General features: G+C 40.0%; 1 protein-coding gene across 12 annotated transcripts in view; it reads left to right on the plus strand.

Moving 5' to 3' along the window:
* The window catches only part of LOC104597703 (uncharacterized), a 56,637-nt gene that overhangs the window by 11,484 nt on the left and 27,383 nt on the right, over nt 1-17,770 (plus strand). For 8 of the 12 annotated variants that reach the window (XR_016078486.1, XR_016078484.1, XR_735234.3 and 5 more), the window contains 2 exons: nt 5,241-5,378; nt 5,817-5,867. Coding sequence is in view for 8 of the 12 variants with exons in the window: in XM_088891224.1 (XP_088747350.1) it covers nt 5,241-5,378; nt 5,817-5,867 (189 nt within the window). In the remaining 4 variants the exon portion in view is untranslated. The remainder of the gene's footprint in view (nt 1-5,240; nt 5,379-5,816; nt 5,868-17,770) is intronic. The other 4 variants (XM_010259413.3, XM_088891225.1, XM_088891226.1 and 1 more) reach the window with 3 other exon arrangements.

Raw genomic sequence — 17,770 nt, forward strand, 5'->3', positions numbered from 1 at the left:
ATGCTTTGTCTTTTCTGTAAAATTGTACCATCTCTTCTTCTACATGAGGTCTGACTCTAAGATTAGTTAGAATTTTGGATTTAGATGTGGATTGAGAACCTTACAAGGTTATTATTTTACTTGATTTCTTGATGGGGTATTCCTTGACCCTGTGGCAAGGATAGTAGAGTTTGATCCATTGGTAGGGTTGCAAACAGATTGAACTGAATTCGGATAGGGGTATATCTGAATTCGATTTGAACTTGGTGGATCTAAAAATTCCTATATTCAAATTTGATTCGATTCAATAGTCAAATATCCAATTCAAATTCAGTTCAATAATTAAAAGAAAAGGATAAACAATCTTAAGACAAAACCAATCCCAAATGGGAAAAAACAAAACCCAACACATGCCAACAGACCAACACCCTAAATGAACTGACCATGATCAGAAGCTCCCTACTTCTTCTTGCTTGGCCCGACCCCAAATAGCCCACCTTTTAATCTAGTGAAAACTTTGGACACCATAAGAGAGAAGTTATGGTCTGAGGTGATAGCTAGTATTCATGAGTGCTTGGAGAAACGGTGAGATACTGGTGTGTCTCGTTGGGCTACTTTGACTACTCCTTGGAAATCGATTCACAATATCCTTCCCCAATTTCTTAACTTTGTCAGGTATGATACTTGTTCAGGAACTCTGTTTTGTTTTGGAGAGATGTTTGGGTGGGTTCTTCAGCCCTCAAGGACCTTTTCCTTTCATTCTATTCCTTTTCCTTGTTTAAGCATAAAGTTGTCTCCCACTTTCTTCCCTCCCCCCTTTCCCCTCTGTCCTTGAATTGGGATTTTGGTTTCTGTAGGGGTTTAAGGGATGCTGAACTTGGTGTTGTTACAAAACTTCTTCGTGTCCTAGATAGTGTTTATTTGGATCCCCTAAAAGCCAAACAAAAGAATTTGGTCTCCCCATTCCTTCTTTAAGGCCCTTTGTTCTCCCTCTGCTCAGTTTTTTTCCAGTTAAGGAGTTATGGACTAGGCCTATTCCCCCTCAAATTACTTTGTTCTGCTGGAAGTATGAAAATTTCAGAGCAACAGAGGGATGAGCTTTGGTGGAAAGAATGTAAAAATGGAAGATTCTCAATCAAACCATGTTACTTGGCTCTCAGCAGGTCCAATACAGATTTAAAATCAGATTAAAGGTATTTGGGGAAACCCGGTTCCACCAAGTGTTGAGGATTTGGCATTGCTGATTTGACATGGATAGTGGTTGGACAGTTGATCACCTGAAATCAAGAGGATTCCAAATGGCTAATAGATGCTGTCTATGTGAGGAGCAGGAAGAAAATGTCAGACATTTGTCTATTTTCTGCAAGTTCTCTGGCTTCATGTGGAAAATATTTACTGCTATGTTTGGAGTAACTAGCTTTCAACCAGCTTCAGCTGCAGAAATTTTCTCTACAAGGCCTAGACTGGGTGGAAGCAAGAAGGCAAAGGTGATATGGAGCTGCATTCCATTTGCAATATGCTGGAACATATGGAAGGAGAGGAATAGAAGAATATTCGAGGATAAAGCTGGTAGTATGGACAGGATGATAGCTGCTCTTAGCAGATCTGTGGAAGATTGGATCTTGGTTCTTCCAGAGTTTAGGCAAATTGATAAGGACTTGGGGAATAAGTTGGGGGAGGTTTTGGGTTTTCAAATATGTAATGTGGAAAATTTAATTTTTATTTATAATCTGTTGTGTATCTGGGTGATGACTTGCCACCTATCAGGTTGTAACCTTTTTCTGATTTAATGAAAGTTTTTATGTACTTTAAGAAAAACTTTGGACTGTTTGTAGAAGAAAAAATCTTTTTATTATTTTTTATTTTTTTATTTTTTTGTGCTTGTCCCCTAATTGGTGTATTTTTTACAAAGCTAATGGTGAGGATTGCTTCCACTTACTAATTTCCTGCTCTTATGCTTTGTCTATTTGGGATTGGATTTTTGCCTTGTTTGGATGTAGGTGGAACCAGCTTGCAGATACAAGTCTGCTTTTTGATTCATCGGTCTTTGCATGGTCCATCAAAAGAGGGAGTATTATGTGGAAATGTATCAGAGCCGTGGGAAGAAAGGAATGCAAGAATTTTCCATGAAAAGGAGTGCATCTTAACAAGGGCAGTTCACTAGCTGAAAACTTTGGATTCTTTCCACTTGTTCTCCTTTGATGACCTTTGGAGGAATTGGTTAGTAGTGACAAATAGTTCCTCTAGGAAAGAAAAGGTCAATGTATTTTGGACACCATTGTCTGACGATTGGGTAAAATTGAATTTTGATGGAAGCAGTTAAGGAAACCCTGGCCTCTCAGGCATAGGAGTCGTCTTGAGAGATAAGGACAGCAACATCTTAGCTTATACTCTGGTCCAGTGGGAGTAGGAGACTCAGTCAAGACTGAATTATTGGCGGCTCTACAGGGTATTTAGATAGCAAATCAAATAGGAGTTGAACATCTTCTAATTGAAGGAGATTCTAAGATTGTTGTGGGCTGGTTAACAGACCCAGGCTTAGTCATTTGGTGCTACAAGGATCTCCTAAAGAAAACAAGCTGGTTACAAACATGTCTGTTAGCTCACATTGGGTGAGCAGGTCAGTAAATGCTTTGGCTGATTATCTTGCTAAACAAGGGGTATTGACTATTGAGGTAACAGCTGTACTGGGCAACATTGTAATGTCATGTTTCTAGTGCGCTGTTTGGTTTTTACACTTTACTCTCAAGGGAGGTTGCACCTCATGCCTCTCCTTGGGGTGCTTATACTCTGGTCCAGTGGGAGTAGGAGACTCAGTCAAGACTGAATTATTGGCGGCTCTACAGGGTATTTAGATAGCAAATCAAATAGGAGTTGAACATCTTCTAATTGAAGGAGATTCTAAGATTGTTGTGGGCTGGTTAACAGACCCAGGCTTAGTCATTTGGTGCTACAAGGATCTCCTAAAGAAAGCAAGCTGGTTACAAACATGTCTGTTAGCTCACATTGGGTGAGCAGGTCAGTAAATGCTTTGGCTGATTATCTTGCTAAACAAGGGGTATTGACTATTGAGGTAACAGCTGTACTGGGCAACATTGTAATGTCATGTTTCTAGTGCGCTGTTTGGTTTTTACACTTTACTCTCAAGGGAGGTTGCACCTCATGCCTCTCCTTGGGGTGTTTGTAACTTTTATTATATATCATTAACAAATCATTTCTCAATTATCAAAAAATATTTGGCGCTTTCTCTGATTTCTAAATCTTCTTAGTTCTTACCACAAGAGTAGTCTTCCTAAATTCCATCAAATCCTTATACTCCTCTTCTCATTGATCCTTTTCAATTCCAGCACCATGTTCTTTTCAAACAGCTAATCTGTGCCCAGAACTTCATCCTTTCACAATACCTTCAAGTCCATCTGATCTCTGGTCATTATGTCTGTCTTCATCCTTTATAATATTTTCTTCTGATCATGTATCAGACTCTCTCAAAGTATGTTTTGGTAATCAGACCCTCTCAAAATCCAACAAAGTAAGCTCTGAATCTAGGGGAAATCTAGATATAGTTCCTGGTTTTCTTCTAGTAGCAGAGAACTACAAGAAAATAAAGAGAAAAGAAGAAATCACATGTTTCTCCAACACTGATTTCAAAAGAACAAAGAAGTAGACAGTTGTCTAAGGAAGAAGAAAACTTAGTTTATTCATTCATTGAGTCTCATATCTGAACAGAATTCTATATATTTATAGAACTCTCTTCTTGACTGAAATAGAAACCCAGAACTTGGAAACTACCGAGACTCCAGAAACAGAAATTTCTAACATAGAAACTAGAAAAATGTTGCTACTTTATTCTTAGGCCCGATTGGTGTGAGACTCTTTAAAGGCTGAAGTTATGGTTGTAATGGAAGGTGTGCAGTGGGCAAAAGAAATGAATGTGAAAAAATTGACTATTGAATACTGGTAAAAAAATTGACTATTGAAGGAGATTCAAATTCATAAAAAAAGGAGATTCAAATTCATAAAAAAAAGGAGATTCAAAACTGGTGGTTGGATGGCTACATAAGAGGGAGGCTCCATTGTGGTGCTACAGTAATGAAGTAAACAGGTTCAGGTGGTTGACTAGAAATATGGAGGTGAGGGTTTCTTGGATCCCAAGGGAAGATAACAGCTTGGTGGATACTCTATCAAAGCAAGGGATAGAGAACGAATTAATGTTCTTGGCACAGTTATAAAAGTAAAAGGACATTATAGGGTAGAGATAAGACTCCTTTATCTCTACAAAAGAACTTGTACAACTAATCTTCACTTTATATTGATAAAATTTTGCTTGTTATTGATAGAAAGACTGATAATAGAAAGTTTCAACACAGAAACCAGAAAATATAAACTTCTAACATAGAAAGCAGAAAAATAAAAATTCCTAAAATAGAAAGCAGAAAATAGAAACTCTTAAACATTTTTTTATCAGCAACTCTTCAACAGTTGCAAAGAAACTATCTGCTTCCAAATCTTGGTAAAGCTTTGGTGGAACCATTGATCATTCTTCCTCCTTTTATATGTTTTGGTAACTTCGGGATGCTCAAATCTCTCTAAGAATTGCTTTTCTGCATGTTCTATTATTGTTGAAGGTTGAACTATATCACAAGGTAACCACCAATATGACCTTCATGTGTCCATATTCGAAGGGTTCAAGGAACTGCTGCTGTTATAACTCTTAGCTGTGGATGAGGCACTATTTTGCCTTCAATTTCCCATAGAAGCTGACCAGGCAACGATGCACCCCTACCTTGTTAAATCACTCTTCTAAATCCTCAGTCTAAACAGGCAAAATGAATGGTGAATCCTCAGAAACCTCCTTTGGTTTTTTCCTTGTGTAGTATGTTGCTTCCTTATTGAAAATCCCCCTCTTACCACCTGTATTTATCAATAAGCATCTTCTTTCTAACATAGGCAGTCAATAAATCATACACATTTAAGAAGGATATCTTTAGCCTGATTGTTAACCTGAAAATAACTGATTTGAACTATGATTTGTTTTTCTTCTGAACCTTTTGCACCTAACTTTCATTGTGTTTGTATTGGTGATACTTAATGTTCTTGCGCTTGCCATTTGTGTCAGCAGCTTTATTTTGTGTTAGCAACTTCACGTTCTCTATCTAGTGCTTCATGAGTAAATGTGAATAAATTGGTGTAGTGTATATTTTTAATATGTGAATGTGCCGGACTTGACAATCAATTTTTTTTGTTGACATATGTTGACATAGGTTAGTGCCTCTTATGAGCAGGCTCTGCTGGATGCTCGCAAGCTTATTGAGCGTGAAATGGAAAGATTTAAAGTCTGTGAAAAGGAAACTAAGACAAAAGCCTTCTCAAAAGAAGGGTTGGGTCAACAACCTAAAACTGTAAGTTATTCTCTGTCCTACCTTTAGTCCTGCAAATATTATATTAGGACTCCAATTGCTGATTGCTGACATTACTAATAAGATTTGAACCTTGTAGTTGCAAACTTATAATTGACATGTTTGTGGCACTTATTCATTGGATCATGGCATGTTTATCCTGTTTCACTTTTTAATGGTTTTTTCCTATTTATGCTAGTGTATTTTCATTCTATTTGGAAAATTCATAGAGCTTTGACCTATTTGATTCTACTAGGAATTAGGAAACCAGGAATCTTTCTTATAGCTTATTTCATGATGTATTTTTTTTTTCATTCCGGGTTTTAAATAGTTTTACTTTCGTTGCCTTTTTTTTAAGCATGAAATTCTAATATTTATTTGTATATCATTAAATTTTATTGCTTTCGTCATTGTTTCTCATTATCAACCATTTCATGATAGGATCCAAAAGAGAAAGCAAAATCAGAGACAAGGGATTGGTTGAACAATGTGGTATGGGACATACGCTTTCCTTTTGTCTTTCTCTCTTTTATCAACCTATATTCTTGTGAAAGTTTGGCAGACCAGTGCAAAATGTTTGCTCTGCAGTCATTGTATAACTGCCTATAATCTTCATCTATGTCCATGTGTCTGTACCCGTTTGTTATAGCCTTGTCTACGCAATCAGCTCAGCTATCTAAGACCCATGTGAACTACTGTTAAGCATAATAAATAGAGACCTTTCTTTGATGTACTAATTATATTATATTATATTAACATTTTGAGATGGATTTCACATAATAAATAGTCATTGACAACAGAGATGTTGAACTGTTCAGATCTGAGGGGAGGAAAGAGGGAAAATGATTCTTGATAGCAAGGTTCTAAATATTGATACGCCCAATATGCCGGTATGGGCGTATAGGGCTGTATCGATACTGTTTTTTATACTTTTTACTTTTTTTCAAAACCAGTTCAGGGGGGCCGGTTTAAGGCTCCTCCACCCCCTGAACCGATCAGAACCCCGATACACCCTCTGTAGGGCGTATTGGGGTGCTCCCGATACGATACGTGTCGATGTTTTGAACCTTGCTTGATAGAAATGAAAATTACAAAAATGCTTTTTCTTAGTGGTTTCTTTTATAATTTTTTTTTTGATAAATGAGTGAAATTTTATTAAACCAGCAAATAAGAGTTACATGCAACCCGTGGAAAGGCACGAGATGCGACCTTTCCTTTAAAGATAATTACAGAATTATAAGTACAAAAGAAATTACACTGAAGCCCAAAATAAAGTATCCCGGGAAACCCCTTGTTTTGCAAGTGAATCAGCCAATGAGTTTGCTGATCTGCCTACCCACTGAACTCTGATTGTCATATTCCTTGTTTGGATCCTTCAGCCGACCCACTATCACCTGGGAATCCCCTTCAATAATCAGATGCCCTATGCCTAGCTGATTTGCAAGCTGGATTCCTTGTACAGCAGCCAGTAATTCGGCCCTTAAAGAGTCTCCCACACCTGCAGGACCTGTGTACAAAGATATCACATTACTATCTTTGTTTCTCAGCACTCCTCCTATGCCTGAAGGTCCTGGATTTTCTCGGCTACTTCCATCAAAGTTCAGCTTGATAAACTCCTCCCCTGGTGGCATCCATTCAACCCCATGCCTGTCCTTCCTGGTAGAAGTATTAGCCACTGATAACCAACTTCTCCATAGGTCATCAAAAGAGTATGCATCAAAGATCTTTAGAGTTTTCAGCCACCGAATTGCCCTTGTCAAAATACATTCTTTAACTTCCGAGAAGCTGCTCTTATGCACTTCCACATGATTCTCCCTCTCTTTGTGTGCCATTCAAAAATAGACGGACTAAACAACAAACTAGTATCAGATGGTAGGTTCCACCTACACTCAAACAACGCAAGAATCCAATTCCATAAAGCTGTAGCAAAGGAGCAAGAGATCAATAAGTGGTGACAGTCCTCATTCTGAGATTTACAAAGAACACACCAATTAGGGGATAAGCACCAATTTTGTCTTCTCTTTTGTAGGTTTTCAAAGGTGTTAATTTTACCATAATAAACTTCCCAACAAAAAACAACAATCTTTGGGGGAATGGGCCTAGTCCAAAATTCTTTAACTAGGAATTTCTGAGGTGCAGAAGTGGAACAAAGGGATTTGAAGAAAGAGGAGCAAGTGAACAAACAATTCGGGTTAGGGGTCCAAATTCTTGTTTCAGGTTTGAGGGGATCTAAACAAATAGACTCAAGTGAAGACAATAAATCTGAAACACAAGCACTTTCATCATCATGTAATCCTCTACGGAAACTAAAATCCTAGTTTAGGGCCAACGAAGAATCTGAGTAGGAAATAAAATTGGAAACCGACTCTTCCTTATAAAGGGAAAGAGAGTAAAGAGAGGGAAAAAGGTCTTTAAGAGGTTGGTTGCCCACTCAAATGTCTTCCCAAAAAAGAACATTATGTCCAGAATTAACATGATACCTGACTAGATTGAGAAAATGGGGTAGAATTCCGTGAATGGCCTTCCAGGGTGTTGCAAGAGTTGCCCGTCGAGATACCCTGGCATCCCAACTGTTCTGCAAACAGCCATGAATACTATTCACCACCTTGTGCCACAACCTCTCTCTCTCTCTAACAGCCATCTCCAAAGCCACTTCCCTAGTAAAGCTTCATTCTTAAGAACTAGATTTCCCAATCTTAATCCCCCTTCTTCCTTACTTCTGCTGACTATCTCCCACCTAATCAAGTGATCCTTCTTCTCTTCCCCTGGCTCCCACAAGAAATCCCTCATCACCTTTTCTAGCTTCTTGGCTTCCCTTGAGGGTATCTTGAATATAGAAAGAAAATAAACCGGAAGACTAGCGAGTGTCGCCCTAATCAAGGTCACTCTACCCTTATCGAAATGTAACTTTTTTTTCCAAGCAACCAACCTCTTTTCAATCTTTTCCACAATTGGATACTAGAACCGACTTTCTTTTGGGTTAGCTCCTAACGGAAGGCCCAAATAGGTTAAAGGCCAATCAGATATGGAACACTCTAGAGAACCTGCTATAGCCTCTACCTCCCAATCTTCCAAATTGATTCCCACCACACAACTTTTGTCAAAGTTAATCGATAGGTTTGAAGTAGACTCAAAGAATTTAATAAGATCTTTTAGGTTCCTCACTCTCCTTAAGTCTCCCCCTTCACAAAAGATGATGATATCATCAGCAAACTGAAGATGAGTCACTGTGACATTATTTCTACCTATCCTCCAACCTCTTATCAGCCCTTCCCTATCTGCTTTAGAAATCATTCTACTGAGCACATCTGCCATAAGTGTGAACAAAAAGGGGTAAAGAGGATATCTTTTTTAGGCCCTCTACGTGTTGGGAAGAAGTCCTTGATCCCTCCATTAACTAGAGCTGAAAATCGGCAAGATGTTATGCATCCGCTCACCCACCTACACCGTCTATCCCTAAATCCACATTTACTTTGCACTTCTAATAGAAAATCCCAATCCACTGAGTCATAGGCCTTCTCAATGCCCAACTTACAAATAAAACCTTGATTGCCATATCTCCTCATTTCCTCCACACATTCATTTGCTATAAGGATCTGATCTATAATTTGCCTATCTTGGATAAAAGTACCTTGGGTTTGAGTAATGAGAGACGGAAGGACCTTTTTAATCCTTAAAGAAAGCACTTTTGCCACAATCTTATAGATGCCGGTCACCAAACTAATCGGCCTGAAATCTTTAGGGTGTTTGGCATCTAATCTCTTTGGGATGAGAGCTAAGAACGTGGCATTAGCTTCGCAACTAATCACATGGTTGTTTTCAAACTCCCTAAACACCTCAAACAAATCTTCTTTAATAATGTCCCAACACTCTTGATAGAAAGCCATGGTATAACCATCTGGTCCAAGAGCCTTTGACCTGTCCGTAGAGAAAACTGCTTGTCTTATCTCTTCCTCTTCAAAGTCTCTTTCCAACCAAGCTGCCTCACTGACTGATAGACCTGGCCAATCTAGATCTTCCATTCTCACCCTTCTCTCCAACGACCTACTCAAAATGGATTTAAAGTGAGTTACAAAGCAATTGGCTATCTCCTCTTGTGACTCAATTTCTACTCCTTCAACCTCAATCTTGGTCACAATTTTTTCTCCTTCTCCCATTGGCCATAGCATGAAAGAACTTGGTATTCCCATCCCCTTTTTTGATCCATTGATGCCTAGATTTTGCCTCCAAGATATCTCTTCCCTCAATAGAACCTCTTCCATACGGAGTTGTTATTTTTGGAAAATGATGGCTTTGAAATTACAGACTCATCCGAGAAGAAGCACTCTCAACTACCCAAGGAAATGGAGTTTACCGCAGCTATTATAGAGGAGAGGCAGGGGATACCGGTTCCAAAATATGCTCCCAGTTCACTAGAGCAGTATGGCATCGATAGAGGACTAGTGGAACATAATGCATCTCGATCACCGATCGCAGAGTCATCAATCAGGGGACAATACCTAAAGACAGATTCTGATGCAAGGACTAAAACAACATTGACTGAACACAATGGGAACCCACAATCACCTATTTTGGAAGGATTAACCGTGACCTTACCCCCAATGTGTCGTCTCTCCGGAGTCATTTCCCCCTTCCCACAACCTTTCAGGTAATCTTGTCAATTCGTTTTTTGATACTGATGTGGGTTTTGTGCCTGGAACAGGTACCTATGCAGCTCAACTTGAAGCAGCAGCCATGGATGGATAGTTTTTAAGTGGGGACAGGGAGGCAAAGAACAAGTGGAAGAGGTGAGGAAGAGGAAATCCCAAGAAGAGGAATTAGAGAAGATCTGGGATCAGATCTGTATGTATTTGGAGGAGTACAAGAAAAAAGAGGAAGTGGTAGGAAAATATGAGGCTCAAGAAGCTTTAGTAAAAACAGGGGTTCAAAGCAGCAAAAAAGTTGGGGATGAATCAATCTTGGGAAGATGCAGAGGGAGGAATTAGAGAGGATTTGGGGACAAATTTGTGCTTTCCTTGAGGAGTATAGGCAAAAAGAGGAATCTTTGGAGGAAAATCAAGGAATTGCGGAAGGGCGGAGCATAACAAAAGCAATCTTAAGTAGATCTGGAACAATAAACAACCGAAGGAAGAAGAAAAGATCAGAGGTGGAAAGGTTGATCTTAGATATAGAAGGAGATTTAGAATTTAGCGGAAGAGGGGAGAGAAGGAAAGCCTCCAAGTAGGGGCCTAATCTCAGAAGGGGAAGTCAATTCTCTTATCTCCATGAAAATCATCAGTTGGAATGTGAGGGGCCTGGGGAGTGCTAGGAAAAGAAGGCTTATTAAGGACCTCCTTAGAAGAGAAAGGCCAGATATAGTGATGCTACAAGAGAACAAATTAGCTAATATTGATAGAAGATGGGCAAGAAGCATATGGAAATCTAGAGGAATAAGTTGGGTGCACCTTCTTGGGGGGCTTCGGGAGGCATTGCCACTTTTTGGAGAGAGGATACGGTGGAGGTTTTGGAGGAGCTAATAGGTAATTTTTCAGTGTCGTTAAAATTCAAGATGGTAGAGGATGGATTTACTTGGGCACTAACTAATGTGTATGGACTAAGCAACTACAGATAAAGGAATGATTTTTGGGAAGAACTTTATGGGATTCAAGGGATTTGGGATGGCCTTTGGTGCTTGGGGGGGATTTCAATGTAATTCGTTTTACGAATGAATGAAATAACCCCCAACAGGTCATTACAACTAGCATATGGAGATTCAATGGTTTCATTAATTGTTGTGAACTGAAGGAACTCCCATTGTTGCAAGCCCTCTATACTTGGTCCAACTTTCAAGAGACACCAACCTGCTCCAAGTTAGATAGGTTCCTTTTCAATGAAAGCTGGGAAAACAAGTGGGAGGACTCGATAACAAGAGCTCTACCTAGAGTCACATCTGACCATTGCCCCATTGGCCTAGGATAGGAGCCGTTTAGGCAAGGACCCCGACCCTTTAGGTTTGAAAACATGTGGTTAACTCACTCGGATTTTGTAAAGAAGGTTGAGGAATGGTGGAGAGAAGACCTAAGGGGGTGAAGTGGAAAGGAGTAAGATTTCTTAAAAAACTAAAAAGTTTGAGAGCACATGTGAAGGATTGGAATAGGGAGCATTTTGGAAGAATAGAAGAATTGAAATCCTCTTTGATGACCCAAATAAAGGAATTCAATGCAAAGGAATCCCAAAGAGTCATAAACTCTCAAGATAGAGATCAGAGATGGAACTGAAAAGAGAGTTAGATGTAGTCATTTTGAGAGAAGAAATTTCTTGGAGACAGAAGTCTAGATGCAGGTGGCTCAAGGAAGGAGATGGGAACACTAAATTTTTTCATGAACTAGCCAATGGAAGGAGAAGGAAGAACCTAGTTTCCAAACTGGAAGTGGATCGACTAGTCCTTGATTCCCAAGAGAGGATAGCCAATTGTTTTGTTGACCATTTCAAATCCATATTAAAGAAGCCCCTAGGTCCTAGTGTGGAGTTGGAAGGTGTGACCTAGCAGAGGCTTCCAGAAGAGAGTAGAAGCTGGCTAGAAAGGAATTTTGAGGAGGAAGAAATAAGAAAAGCTGTCTTCTCCATGAACAGATCTAAAGCACCAGGGCCGGACGGTTTCACAATGGCTTTCTTTCAAGATTGTTGGGACATAATCAAGGAAGACTTGATTGAGGTCTTCAAGGAATTTGAGGATAATTCAGTGATTATTCGTGGAGTTAACGCTACTTTTTTAGCCTTAATTCCCAAGAAGAAAGAGGCCAAGCATCCAAAGGACTTTCGACCTATTAGTTTGGTGAATAGTGTATACAAGATTGTGGCTAAGGTCTTAATCTTTGAGGATTAAAAAGGTGCTTCCTTGTCTTATCAGCCAAGCCCAAGGAGCTTTTGTTCAGGGGAGACAAATAATAGATCAGATCCTAATAGCAAATGAATGTGTGGAGGAGATGAGGAGATCGGGTCATAAAGGTTATGTTTGTAAACTAGATCTTGAAAAGGCTTACGACCTAGTGGATTGGAGATTCTTATTACTCATGCTAAGGAAGTGTGGGTTTGGGGATAGATGGTGCAAATGGATAAACGGTTGCCTTTCCTCTTGCCATTACTCCATCTTAGTCAATGGGGTAGTTAACGGTTTCTTCCCAACTAGCAGGGGTCTGAGACAAGGTGACCCCATGTCACCTTTCCTATTCACTTTAGTTGCTGATGCTTTTAGTAGACTTCTCTCAGAAGTGGATAGGGTCGGATCCTTAAGAGGGTGGAGAATAGGTAGAGATAGAGTTTTAGTAACCCATCTTCAATTTGCAGACGACATAATAATCTTTTGTGAAGGTTGTGATCTGATGGAGGTAAGAAATCTGAAGGATTTGATAATTCACTTTGAGAGGGCCTCAAATTTGAAGATAAATTTTGAGAAAAGTTGTGTTGTGAGAATAAATTTGAGTAAAGAGGAGATGGAGTTTATAGCAGCCTTGTTAGATTGCACTTGGTCTTAGTAGCCTCTATCCTACCTAGGACTTCCCTTAGGCGCAAATCCAAAGGAAAGTAGGTTTTAGAACCCGGTGGTGGAAAGTTCGAAAAAAGATTGACAACTTGGAAGAGAAACTATATTTCCATAGGAGGTAGAGTTACTTTGATTAAAACAATTCTAGCTAATTGCCTTTATACTTCCTGTCAGTCTTTAGAATTCCTAAAAGGGAGGCAAAGAGGTTGGAAAAACTGATGAGGGACTTCTTATGGGAACTTGGGGAAGAGAAAAGAGATCACTTGATTAGGTGGGAGGTGGTGAGTAGAAGCAAAAATGAAGGAGGCCTAGGCTTAGGAAATGTTGTGAGTAAGAATGAAGCTCTTTTATGTAAGTGGCTTTGGAGGTGGCCCTTGGAGAGGGAGAGGTTGTGGCATGAAGTAGTGAAGAGTATCCATGGTTGTTCTGAATCAGGTTGGGATGCGGAGGTATCCTGAAGGGCTTCGCTCACAACATCTTGGAAGGCTATTTATGGCATTCTCCCAAAGTTCCTCAGATTTGTAAGGTATGATGCTTGTTCTGGAAACTCCATTCTTTTTTAGGAAGATATTTGGGTGAGCACTCAACCCCTAAAAGACCGCTTTCCTTCTCTCTATTCCATCTCCCTCTTAAAAAGAATCCAATTTCATGGTTTCTTTCCCCCCTGGTTCGCCCTTTGGATTTAAACTGGATTTTTGGGTTTCGAAGAGGGTTAAGGGATGAAGAACTTCTTTGTGTTTCAGAGCTCTTGTTGCTTCTAGACTCAGTGTGCCTGGACCCCCCTAACCTAAACAAAAGGGTTTGGTCTCTAACCTCGGTTGGCCCCTTCACTTGTGCTTCTTTCTTTAAAGCCCTCTGCTCCAATCCCTCCTCTCAGGTGTTCCTTGTTAAAGAGGTCTGGTCAAGGCCAATTCCTCCTAAAATAGCAGTGTTCTGTTGGGTAGCCTACTTGGGTAAGATCAATACGGTGGAAAACTTGCAAAAGAAGAAACCTTACTTGTGTTTGTCCCCAAATTGGTGCTTCTTGTGTAAAGTGAAGGGTGAGGACTGTAACCATTTACTGATATCGTGCTCTTTTGCTGCCAATATTTGGAACTACTGGGTTGTTGCACTATTTTGGTGCAGGTGGAGCTTGCCCTCCGAAGTAAAGCTACTGTTCATTCTGGCTGCCTTTGGGAGATTGACAAAAAGAGGGAAGCTAATGTGGAAATGTATCAGAGCCGCTACCTTGTGGACTTTATGGGAGGAGAGAAATGCTAGAATATTTCAAGAAAAGGAAAGAAGTCTTGCTGAAATTAAGGAATGCATAATGACAAGGGCAGTCTTGTGGCTAAAATCTTCACACTTGTTGGCAGATTACTCGTTTGATGACTTAATGAGAAACTGGGCAGCAGTGGCTTCTATAGTCTCCACAAAGAACAAATCACAAGCTGAATGGGAATCCCCACCGGATGGAGTGGTAAAACTGAATTTTGATGGTAGCTGCCAAGGTAACCCAGGGCCACCTGGAATAGGAGGGATTCTGAGAGACAAAGATAGCAACATGTCGTCTTTATTTTCAGGACCAGTTGGTGTTGGTGATTCTGTAAGGGCAGAGATACTAGCAGCGGTACAGGGTATACAGATGACCAGTCAACTTGGAGTGAATAATTTGATAGTAGAAGGGGATTCCAAGGTAGTAGTGGGTTGGTTGACAAGTCCAGAGACAGCTTGTAGGGGCTACAGGGATCTGTTAAAGAAAGTTAAATGGCTGACAAGGAATATGTCAGTCAGGTTTCAGTGGGTCAGCAGATCAGCAAATGCAATGGCTGATTCTTTGGCCAAGCAAGGGGTGTCAAGGGGAGATCTGTTTTGGGCCACTTTGTAACACTGTTTCAGGCTTGTGTTTGTTTAGTGTTTATGACTCAGTCCTAGGGGGAGGTAACACCTCGTGCCTCTTCCTAGGCTGAATGTACTACTATTTTTTGAATTATTAAAACTACTCTCATTTATCAAAAAAAAAAAAAGAACCTCTTCTAAATCCTTCAACTTCCATCTCAATTCTCTTTCTTGTGCACTCATGGTCATTTGATGTTCCTTTAAATCTAAATCCTCGATTTGGGATGTCAATCTGGCTTTTAACTCTTCCAATCTCCCAAATTCCTCTCTGTTCCAATCTCTTATTTTGGATCTCAGACTTTTTTAATTTCTTGTGGAATCTAACCCCTTTCCACTTAACTCCCCTAATCTCTTCTCTCCACCACTCCTTCACTTTATGCACAAAGTCCGGGTGTGTCAACCACATGTTCTCGAACCTAAAGGGTTTAGGTCCAATCCCAAAAGTCTCTTGGCCTAACTCTATAGGGCAATGATCCGAGGTAACTCTAGGCAGAGCTCTAGCCACCAAACCCCTCCAGTGTGCTTCCCAACTTTCATTGAAGAGGAATCTATCCAGTTTTGAACAAGATGGATTCTCTTGGAAGTTGGACCAAGTGAAGCTAGCATGTAGCATAGGGAACTCCTTCAAAGTACAATTGTTGATAAATTCATTGAATCTCTCAATCTCCTCATGCTAGTTGTTATAGGTTGTTGGGGATTATTTGACTCATTAAGAAACCTTATTACATTGAAATCTCCACCCAAGCACCAAGGGCCTTCCCAAAGTCCTTGAATTCAATAGAGCTCTTCCCATAGTTCATTCCGCTCTCTGTAATTATTCGGCCCATACCCATTGGTTAATACCCAAATGAAACCATCTTCCATCATCCTGAACTTTAGTGATACAAAAAAATTACCTATCAGCTCCTCTAATGGTTCTACCACATCCTCTCTCCAAAGAGTAATTATCCCCCCAGAGGCTCCCCAAGAGGGAGTTGAGCACCAACTCACACCTCTTGCTTTCCACACACTTTTAACCCATTTTCTGTCTAGATCAGCTAGTTTGGTTTGTTCTATCAATACAATGTCAGACCTTTCCTTCTTTAACAGATCTTTTATCACCCTCCTTTTTCTTGCACTTCCTAGACCCCTCACATTCCAGCTAATGATCTTCATCAACTCAATTGTAGAAAGATACCCTCCACACTTTCCATTTTCCTTTACTTTAGAGCCTTCCTCCTCTCCCCTCATCCACTAAATTCTAAGTCCCCTTCTATGTCTGAAATTAATGTTTCCACCTCAGACCTTTTCTTTTTCTTTTTGCTTTTGATAATTGTTTCTTTTCCTAACATCACTGATTTACCCCGTCCTTTCTTCTCATAACAGTTACTCTCTAAGGGTTCTAGTTTTTTTGGTGTTGCCTCCAACAACTCCTCTATCTGTTTATATTCCTCCAACAAAACATAGATTTGCTCCCAAATTCTCTCTGCTTCCTCCACTTGTCTTTTTTCTAACAATGAAACTTCTTCCTCTGTTTCTAACCTCACCCTTTCAACTTCTATTCCTTCACCTCTGGCTGTTCTCTTCAGCTGTGATGCCAAGATACCTGTTTCAGGCACAAAACCCTGATTAGTAACAAAACCTGAATGGACAAACATACCTGGCCTGATAGGAGGGGAAAAGTCAACAGATTGTGTTGGGATATCAGTGATAGACTTCTGACCAGAACTCCTTCCCTCTGTTTGATTTGGTTGTTGGGGTAAACTTGGTTTAATCAAAGCCTTATCAGTCCCTACATCTGGGGGAGACTTTGGTACAGTTTCCTTTCTGGGTGTTTTCTTGTAAGCCTTCAAAGAAGAATCCTGCCTCTCCAAGCCGAAACTCTTTACCTGCCTGTTTTTTGGAAAGGATTTGTTTGCAAGAATGGGTGTACCCTGATCATCCTTTAATGTTGCTGCTAAGTTCCCTTCATCCTTGTGTGGCACATCAGTTGTTGAAATCTCTAAGTTGTCAGCCTTGTCTTCCACCTTGTTCGCTTCTCCCCTTTTCCACCACCTTCCAACACATATTTCTCTTGTTTATATGCATTTGCGTGTTGGTTGCCCTATTTATCTCATAGACAATGATGATAGGCTAAAATGCCAAGGATTTGTCTATATGGATTGATTAGTCTGTACATGACTCTGCATTTGTTTGTTTGCCTGAATAGCCAGTGTGTGTATGTGCACATCAACAAATTCTGGGTTCTTGATTTTAATATTTTTTTGATGGATAGCTATAAGCGTTTGGCCAAAGCTTTAATTGTTGGCTGCCAACCTGACTCAACCCTCTTACTTTATCTGGGCATGGGATTGTCGGTGTAAGACAAGCTCACATTGGTGGTGATGATCTTTATTAATTACAAAAAATAATGATGTACAAAAGAATGTCTGTTTAGCACCTCGCAATTGTCAGCCCAAACATCCAAATCTCAGAGTATCTTGTCCTTCTACAATTCCCCAACCAGACAATCCATAGGGACGCTCCCCCAGAACCAGTCTTCCCTTTCTGCTCCTTATTCGACTAACTTGTCGACTAATGTGTTTGCTGATATTTGAACCCATTGAGCAATTGCTCCTCATCTTGCCAATTTCCTTATTTTCTTTACTCTATGGGTGTATTTCCCAGGCTCTCAATTTTGTTGTGGATCCACTCTACAATCGTGGAGTAACCTTCTAAATCGATATGGAAGCCAATTGTTAAAAGAATTGATAAGAAGCTGCCTCTTGGAAAGCCAAGTATCTTTCTTATGGAGGCAAAATTACTTTGATCAAAAGTGTGATGTCTTCTCTCCCTATGCATTTACTCTTTTTGATCCAATACCAACTGGAGTGGCTAACATTATAGAAAGGAAAATAAGAGACTTTCTATGGAGAGGGTGGAGGGAAGAGGAGAAGAAATATAATTTGGTCAGTTGGAATAAGGTGCAGGCCTAAACATCAAGGAGGTTTGGGTGTGAGAGGGGTGAAAAATGTAA

This window comes from Nelumbo nucifera, chromosome 7, assembly GCF_055504915.1.
Source record: "Nelumbo nucifera cultivar China Antique chromosome 7, China Antique-T2T, whole genome shotgun sequence".
In the NCBI taxonomy this organism is placed as follows: domain Eukaryota; kingdom Viridiplantae; phylum Streptophyta; class Magnoliopsida; order Proteales; family Nelumbonaceae; genus Nelumbo; species Nelumbo nucifera.